Raw genomic sequence first — 9,480 nt, 5'->3', positions numbered from 1 at the left:
TTATTCGTTTCCACCAGGGAGTCGTAAAAAAATATTTGCGACTCCCTGGTTTCGTCTCTGCTCTCCCAAACTCCGCGAAACAAGGAGTAAAGGCACAGCCAAACCGATTCCATTTTCTCTGATGGATACTCCTGCCAGCACTGAATGGCAGCGGCTAGCAAGTCCAGTCGACTTTCCTTAGCCACGAGACTCGCGTCGGACTGCAGACTTCTGAAAGAATGCATGGGCATCAGCATTCGAATCTGGGCATTGCGCAGGTTGAACAAGAACTTGAATTCAGAACTATTTCATCATGCGTGCGATCGAAGCAGCTCCTTGTTCACTCGCTCATTGTGTGGGCTCGCTGCTCCGTTCCATCGCTCTCTAGCATTCTCAAACTCAGTGCGAGAGTAGTAGAGAGGCCAAACAGCGCACTCTCCCCCCCCCCCCCCCCCCGGAGAAGTGGTATTTCAGTTTCGCTCGCCATGACTGTCATCACCTATGTTGCCACAGCGCAAACATCGATTCCGCTCGGCTTGTTGAGAAAGGTCGCTTTCCTTGCATCGTACCTCTTTCATGGCATGCCAGGGAAGGCCGAGAAAGTGATCGTGACTCATTTCACGGCAGTTTGTGCGCAAACCAGTCCCTCAAAATCCATCACGAAATTTTTGTTAACGGAGGAAGTACTGGAATAATGATCAGCCAATACACCACTGTGTAATGCAACCCGCTCACAATGGAAAATCAGCGGTAAAAGACATTCAGCAGGTGCCAGCAAGCAATCCGAAACTCACTACAAAAGCTGTGACCTACGCGCATTTCACAAAAACGAAAGCAAAGAACTTTTTGCAAGAATTGCATAGCCCTGACCGATGCTGAAAATGGGCATAACTGTGTCTCTCCCAGAATGAAGCACAGCTAGTGCAGCCAGAGTTAAAACTATCTTTCCATCGCTATACACAGCATGTGTGTGCTACCTTGCACACCACAGTAGCCTGGCCTCGCGCCTTGCACTGCATGTAAGTGACAGGAAATCCCTGACTATAGGGCCACTGAACATTTAGCTCCTCCAAATTATCTAGCCATAATTGAGAACAGTAAAACTACAGTTTGAGCCGCTACACCAACAACTTCAGAAAAGAATTAGAGGCAAGGTATCTAAAGTAGTGAAGAGTCAGCCAGCAACAAAGTAATTAGAGTTGTTTCACAAACAATACCAGGCTAGAAGTTACTACAGACACTCGCCACACATCACCTTTACGAGTACAACTCATCCAGTTGCATGTCGTCATCGTTATCCGACTCGTATACTTCACTCTTGATCTTCATCTGCTCAGCAATTGTGCGCAGCATACGACTCTGCATGTCCAGTTGCTTCTGAACTCCTCTCATTCTGAGCAGGGCAGGAAAGGAACGAGTTGGCGAGGAAGAGAGAGAGAGAGAGAGAGAGAGAGAGAGAGAGAGAGAGAGAGAGAGAGAGAGAGAGATAGAGATAGAGGAGATAGATAGATAGAGAGAGAGAGAGAGAGAGAGAGAGAGAGAGAGAGAGAGAGAGAGAGAGAGAGAGAGAGAGAGAGAGAGAGAGAGAGAGAGAGAGAGAGAAAGAGAGAGAAAGAGAGGGGGGGGGGGGAGAAGAGAGAGATTCACAATGGCAACACAGCAAAGACCAGAAAGTTGTCCGGACCTGTAACTGTTTGTCTGAGTGTTGAATGAATATTTCTTAAACTAAAAAAAGCGTTTTTTTGTCTCCATATCTTTGCCGTTGTGCAGCACACATTCGTTGCTCTGTCCTAGCTAGGGTATTCAGTGCTCTCTGCATACCCTAGCTAGGGTATGCAGTGCTCTCTGCATTAACGATCTCAAGCCTGGCTCACACTAGGCCGATTTTTTGGCCGATTCTCAGAAACCGACTCTGAGATGAAATCGGCTGAATGCGTTGAACGAGTCGGCTACCTGTTCACCTACAATGGGGAGCGCCTTCACGTGTATACCTGTTTGTGCACACATATACGCTTGGTACACAGCCGAGCTAGACCGTGGTAGAAGCTAGAGCAGAAATGTTATATATATACACGAGCTACAGGGCCAAAAGCCTGGAAAGGTTAGCATCTACATGTATTAGCAGTCCAGTGCAGCCAGTTCACAGTCTGCACCGACGCTCTCTGCCGTCATGGTGAGAAGCCGTCAGTGATTGGCTGGATGCCTGCTCCAACATGTGTAAGCGCTAAAACTCGACCGGGCTTTTTGCCAAAATATCAATCAGTCAATACTTGACCAAAAAATTGTACGATACGAAATCGCCAACAAATGGTTGAAACCTTGTACAAAACTCTGTTCACACTAGGCGATTATGGGCCCATCATGACGACTTTTGAAAAACTCAAAAAAAAGCCAAAACTGATTGGCCTAGTGTTGACCAGGATTTAGGAACTTGTGTGTAAAAACATTATTCATAAATTCGGTGTCAAGAATCCCTTTATTTCAAATTCTTGTCTGAGTCAGCTATAGAGAACAGTTGTGATGAAGGTGCTGTAGTCCCGAAATGTCATTTCATACAGACCTCTTTTTGTTTTCATTTCGAGCCATTTTGACTCGCCACGTGAATGTAGGTTTGCAGCGTACGGCAAACTGTAGTTATCGCTGACAACCGAGCAGCAGGCAAAAGCCACGCGCGTGGCTAGGCGCGCAACAATGGGGGTGTCTGGCATGCAATGGCGGGCAGCCGTACTGGGGAAAGCCCAGGCCGCAGTACGAGTACGCCCATATGCGCGGGCGAGACTACCCCATATTTGCATAAAGGTATCAGCGCTACTAATGCAATGTTTACTACAAGCAGGGCTCATGGCGCCTAATCTCTATATTAGGAAGCAGTTCCTTTCATGGCACGAAAGGACTCCAGCGCGCGTACTAAGCCTCAGCCAAGGTACAGTACTAACCGAGTACGCAAGATAGAACAGGCGGTGTGGCGGAGCAAACATACCACATATGGAAGAGGCGAAGTCCCCGGATGCCGCCCGGTCCACAATGACAGACACCACCATGCTTATATGGGAAATAAGGCGCGAGAGCCCACCAGGTAAGGCGGGCCGCATAAGCACGTGGCAAGCGCAAATAGCGTAAGACGTACCCACGAGGCCACAACGCGAGAGTACGGCAGCATGAGCAGAGTACGAGAGTACGATGCCGGATCAACGCAGGGCGGACCAAGGTACTAGGTGTGGTAGTGCCACACGGCCCACAGCACGAGGCACCTCAGCAGTTGGAGGTGGCAAACGCAGGGACAGCATCAATATTGGCAGCTAGCAGCAGCAGCAGATGGGCATGATTTTTTTTCTTCTTCAAGACTAGCAACGAGGAGCAGCAGGCAACCCTCGTTTCACTCGTGATTGCTTAAAGGGGAAGTTAAGGCAAAAATTAAAATTTCACCAGTTGTAGTCTTCGGGGTGCTGAGTCGAATGGTCTTGGTCCGAGAAAGCTGAGACGCTCCCTTCCTACTTTAATCCCAATCGAACTCGCGCACTTCCACCGAAACTGGGTGACTGCGCCCTACTAGATGGGGATTTGTATGCAAAATGTCACTAAAAGCGCCATTTCGTTCTTATAAAAGCACGGATGACCGCGATTGGCCCATATGTTGTACTCTTTTGGACGCTGAGTCGATTGGTTTTGGTCCGAAAAGGCTGCGGTGCAGCGTTCCTCCTTTATTCCCAATCGAACATGGTTGAAGAAGCGGTCACGTGCTCCTGGGTGCCCAAATCACCTGGTCACCACGCCAGCAGGCGACAACTAATGTTACTTTCACACCAAGGTTCAACTCGAGTTCAACTCGAGTGACAGGACTGCACCCAAAAAAGGTCAAACAGGCTAGTAAGTTGTACCCTGCAGGCACGGTGACCAGGTGACTGGTGTACGCAGCAGCACGTGACCACTTGTTCGACCATGTTCGATTGGGAATAAAGGAGGAACGCTGCTTTGCAGCCTTTTCGGACCAAAACCAGTCGACTCAGCGTCCAAAAGACTACAACATATGGGCCAATCGCGGTCATCCGTGCTTTTATAAGAACGAAATGGCGCTTTTAGTGACATTTTGCATACAAATCCCCATCTAGTAGGGCGCAGTCACCCAGTTTCGGTGGAAGTGCGCGAGTTCGATTGGGATTCAAGTAGGAAGGAAGCGTCTCAGCTTCCTCGGACCAAGACCATTCGACTCAGCACCCCGAAGACTACAACTGGTGAAATTTTAATTTTTGCCTTAACTTCCCCTTTAAAGGGGAAGTTAAGGCAAAAATCAAAATTTCACCAGTTGTAGTCTTCGGGGTGCTGAGTCGAATGGTCTTGGTCCGAGAAAGCTGAGACGCTCCCTTCCTACTTGAATCCCAATCGAACTCGCGCACTTCCACCGAAACTGGGTGACTGCGCCCTACTAGATGGGGATTTGTATGCAAAATGTCACTAAAAGCGCCATTTCGTTCTTATAAAAGCATGGATGACCGCGATTGGCCCATATGTTGTAGTCTTTTGGACGCTCAGTCGACTGGTTTTGGTCCGAAAAGGCTGCGATGCAGCGTTCCTCCTTTATTCCCAATCGAACATGCTTGAACAAGCGGTCACGTGCTCCTGGGTGCCCAAATCACCTGGTCACCACGCCAGCAGGCGACAACTTTCACACCAAGGTTCAACTCGAGTGACAGGACTGCACCCAAAAAAGGTCAAACAGGCTAGTTAGTTGTACCCTGCAGGCACGGTGACCAGGTGACTGGCGTACGCAGGAGCACGTGACCGCTTGTTCAACCATGTTCGATTGGGAATAAAGGAGGAACGCTGCATCGCAGCCTTTTCGGACCAAAACCAGTCGACGCAGCGTCCAAAAGACTACAACATATGGGCCAATCGCGGTCATCCGTGCTTTTATAAGAACGAAATGGAGCTTTTAGTGACATTTTGCATACAAATCCCCATCTAGTAGGGCGCAGTCACCCAGTTTCGGTGGAAGTGCGCGAGTTCGATTGGGATTCAAGTAGGAAGGGAGCGTCTCAGCTTTCTCGGACCAAGACCATTCGACTCAGCACCCCAAAGACTAAAACTGGTGAAATTTTAATTTTTGCCTTAACTTCCCCTTTAATCACATGGCAAAAAACAACAAAAATGCAACCCCATTCTATGGTGCTATGATGTGTGTGTCTCGGGGGGAGGGGCGATAATGTCTGTTATCTACTGTTGTTATTGAGGGTTCCTCTCCAATGCTTCTTGCTGTATAAAACAGTTGCTTTTTTGCAACAAGGGGGGGGGGGGGTGCATCAGTGCTTAACCTTTATACAGGAATACAGGTCAGATTTCAAGAATCAGAAGCCTTGTTAGCTAAACATCAAGTCCCAGAACAGAATGACTTGATCCCGCAGTTGCATGTGTACAATGTGTACATGTGTTCCTGCCAACCCGGCATTTCAACCACTATGCAGGTTGCCTTGAAAAGAGGGTCACCGAGACTCCACACAGCTTTGGCCATGTTCCTTATAAATGATGCTCAAGATTCTCATTAGCGTACATCCAATTGATTTTCACAATGTTTGCTGGTCGCTGGCCCACCTTGTTTTCTGTCTCGTGAGCTCAGTTGATATCTGTACAAGCCGCTGCTCCTTCTCCTTGTCCTGGGCACTGCCAAAGGACTCTTCAGCACCACCCATGCTCGTCAGTAAGTCCATCTGCTCCTTGACCTGTAAACATGTGCACACAGGCAATGAAGGTCAGAGATCCACGGATAACTTTGGGGCATATTTCCCCCATTTCCATCCAGGGCTCATGTCATCAAGGTATCACTTGAGAAGAGCTCACAATAAGGCTGTGTTGGCCTAAAAAGCAGGAGCATACATCACAATACAACAACCAGTGCACGCATGGCTAAGAAGGCATTTTACACCAGTAAACTCATCATGGCTACTAGTCTCAAACCCCAATAATAAACGGGCTACTAGCCTCAAACACAACCTTGACATTGCCCCTACCTTACAGTAGATGTTCTTCGGACGTCGAGGATAGCGCTGGAGTGACGTCTTGTAGAAGTATTTCTGAACGACATACGGCATCCAGCGCTCAACAGAGCTGATCATTTCCACCTGCATCTCGAGGCGCTTCAGGAATGCACTCTGCTTGACCGTCTCGATATCACCGACCGCCAAACCGACCAGGAGGTTCATCAACAGGATGGGCATGATCAGAATAAAAAGGATGTAAATGAAAACGGACACACCTACATAGGGAACATCGCTGAGACCGCTGACGAAGATGTTAACGTACTCCACTTCTCCAAGCATCATGGCAAATGTCTGGAGCAGGCTCCAGGATATGGACTTGAAGCTATCCTGCATGTGTTGCAATTGGGACATGTGAGGGCAGAGAATGTACAATAACATCATCTGTTAGATATAATTACCTCGTTACAACGGAAGACAAAAGTCGATGAAACAAGCTTTTCCATTCGATATACAGCAACCACTAAAGAAGCGAAGAATTTCCAGAATACTAGTATCCCACTTTGGCACAGCTATCATGTCACTGGCATGTACTACCACTATTGCATGCACTATCGCCAGAAGGTTGAAATTGCACTCCCAAAGCAGGCACATGTACACAACTTCCAAAGCAGACACATGTACACGTGTACACGCATACTGCCATACATGAGCCAGAGCACGCTAAAATATGACCACAGACCAAAAATTCGATTTTCAGTTTTTTGTTCAAAAATGATCAAACACACCTAATGTTCACTGTCTGACAGTTTTGGATTGATCAGACAGTTTTGGATTGATCTGACTAGTGTTGAAACGAGCGTATCTATAACAAACGAGCGATCAGTTCCACTAACGAGCAAGCTATCGAGCGAGCTAACGAGTTTCATTGATGTGGCAAATATGATTTTTTGAATATATTTTTTTCTAAGTTCGATTTTTCAGCTGGTTCAAATTATCACCGCCGGCATTTGGGGTTGCTGCTGCTTCACTTCGGACTGCTGTTTGGTGTCGAGGTGTCTTTTCAGCGCCGTCGTCGAGTAGCCTTTGTAAGAATAGACCGTTTTGCAAAGATTGCAAGTAGTCCTGGTCTTCGCTGCATCGCGGGAGAAAACTTCCAAACGACTGAGCGTAACTATTTTACTTTCACTCGAATGGAGAGGTGACCGAAGCATATCCTGCGACAGGTCAGCAGATGCAGAACAAGACATCAGTAGAGTCCACCAAAGCTGCAACGACAACTGAAACAACTCAAGTGTCGTGCAGGTATACAGTCACTGTAACTGCGAGTGATTTTCACTTTGCGCGGGACTGGACTCTAGCTCGATCGACCAGGGAGTCGTAAAATATTTTACGACTCCCCGGTCGACATGTACTGCCATGTGTACGGAGTATGGTGTACGGTGTTCGTTAGCGCAAACGAGCTGGCCGCACAAACGAGCCGAGTTTCTGGCGAGCGAGCTAACGAGTATCCGGTGAGATCGTTTCAACACTAGATCTGACATGTCTAAGTGGTGCTACAATGGTATTATATGCAGCACTGTTGAAATGGTGAAATTCTATGTACAGCAATGGGATTGTCATTTTTGCACACAGTTGATATGTCCATTGGTTCATCCTTTCTGGGTCAGTTCCTCTGTCCAGGGTCTTATAGCATGAGCTGACACTCAGCCTGACAGGTACTGCGCCACATCCAAAATTTCTATAGGCACCGAGCTGGGTGTCCGAAATACCTCCTGTGTGGAGCACCATTGGAGAACCGCCAGCGAAAATACGGTCAACATCTGTAGATGGCTGAAGAAGTTGGCACTCCACGTCCTCTCCATCACACTCCACATGTACTTTCAGATATACAGTATACACTGCTACACACAGTCTTCCTCAACATACTAGACGTCGCACTCATATTCCCAACACCAAAGCCCATCTGCACACAGTTTTCTCCGCTCGCCAGAGAGTACTGCTTTCGCTGCCTACTGCTCGTGCTAGCGATGTTCCGCATAAGGTTACACAAAGTATCGACTTGAGCAAGTTGAGGGAGCAGCAGAGTCCATTGATTGTTTTTGCACTTGCAACCAATACTGGCATTGTCCCGGATATGTGCAGCGATGTCCGTTCTGGCCAAATCATCGGCCGACTCACCTCCCAAGTCAGTGTCGATGCCAATCGCTTGCCAGGTTGTCATCAGAGTAGAATTCCTCGTCACTGCAGATTGTGGGACTACCAGCATCAATTCTTTTTACGCTCGATGAAAGTGTCGCCCTCAAATGACTCGTCGCTGTAGCCATCATCGTCTTCCTTCTGTTTCCGACCCGAATCCTCAAAATATGTTATCCTGCGCATGGAGTGCGAGGATGTCGTTTTCTTCCGCTCCGCAGTACATTACTACTACTACTACTCTCTAGGCTCTTCCGTCGATACATCGATGACGATCAGTTTTAGGCGATTCAGCGCAACATGGAATTTAAACTCATACAAATAAACTTACTTGCAACAAAGAAATGCATCCGGAACAGTCCAGTCGACCGAGGAGAACAACAACAGCGACTTGTGTTGCACTGCACTTCGTATTTTTTGCCGCGGAATTCAAATCACGATTTTCTCGACTTTTTCTGAAAAAGCTGTGGTCATGTTTTAGCGCGCTCGGGCTCACATGTACACTGACACGCATGCGCGTGCACACACACGCACACATAACATAATGGGTATGTTTCACACGCAAACACAGTGGTGAGAAGCGAAATCAAACTTCATGCATTTAGCGGGAACTAGAGTTCTCACTGAACAGCTCTGTACTCAAAAATGCATGGTATGGTGGGACTGATAATGTCATAATACTTGAGATGGTGAGACTCATGATGTCATAATACTTGAGATGGTGAGTCTCATGATATCATAATACTTGTTTAGACTCTAAGATACCCCAGCAAGTTGAAATTGGTACCTCAAGTGTGACTTGCGTACAATATAATTCCAGCAGTGGCAAGCACTGTCATTGATATGGGTTTCGACAGTCCAGTAATACTTTTGGAAATACTGGACTTTGGAAATACTTGGAAATACTGGACTTTGAACCGTGTTTTTTGGTCCAGATTATCTCCCCTCCACTCCCCTCCCTTTTCCTTCCCACCACCAGCAACACTCTTCAAGATGAAACCAGGTTCTGTATAAAACCATGGGCAATAATCCTAAACAAGAAAGGATTCCCCTCACCTGGACAGCAAATCAGCAATGCATCTTGGAGTGAATTAGAGTTTATGAAACTTCACTCCTCAACTCCGACTCTTTACTGCCATTCAAATCAAGTTATATTACACCAAACGTTCGGGCCTGACCCATCATCACACGGCATTCCGCACAGTAATGACATCATCACACAGCATTCCGCACAGTAATGAGACGGTTATAGGACTTGAGGAGTGAAGTTTCCTGATGTGTAAGTATTATATAAAGTAAAAAAATAAAAAGTAGGGGTGAAACGACTGACCCAAAT

The 9,480-nt window shown here is 47.3% G+C and overlaps 1 protein-coding gene across 1 annotated transcript in view; it reads right to left on the bottom strand.

The window, feature by feature from the left end:
* Positions 1–632: 632 nt before the first annotated feature.
* The window catches only part of LOC135824417 (transient receptor potential cation channel subfamily A member 1-like), a 49,164-nt gene continuing 40,316 nt past the window's right edge, over positions 633–9,480 (bottom strand). Inside the window, exons 25-27 of the mRNA XM_065337154.1 lie at positions 5,982–6,338; positions 5,566–5,693; positions 633–1,372 (exon numbers count right to left, since the gene is read on the bottom strand). Of these exons, the coding sequence (XP_065193226.1) occupies positions 1,237–1,372; positions 5,566–5,693; positions 5,982–6,338 (621 nt within the window). The 3' untranslated portion in view covers positions 633–1,236. The remainder of the gene's footprint in view (positions 1,373–5,565; positions 5,694–5,981; positions 6,339–9,480) is intronic.

This window comes from Sycon ciliatum, chromosome 1 (genome assembly GCF_964019385.1).
Source record: "Sycon ciliatum chromosome 1, ocSycCili1.1, whole genome shotgun sequence".
Classification (NCBI taxonomy): domain Eukaryota; kingdom Metazoa; phylum Porifera; class Calcarea; order Leucosolenida; family Sycettidae; genus Sycon; species Sycon ciliatum.
Note: the sequence above shows the minus strand (reverse complement) of the source record. Positions and strands in the feature narration are given on the sequence as shown.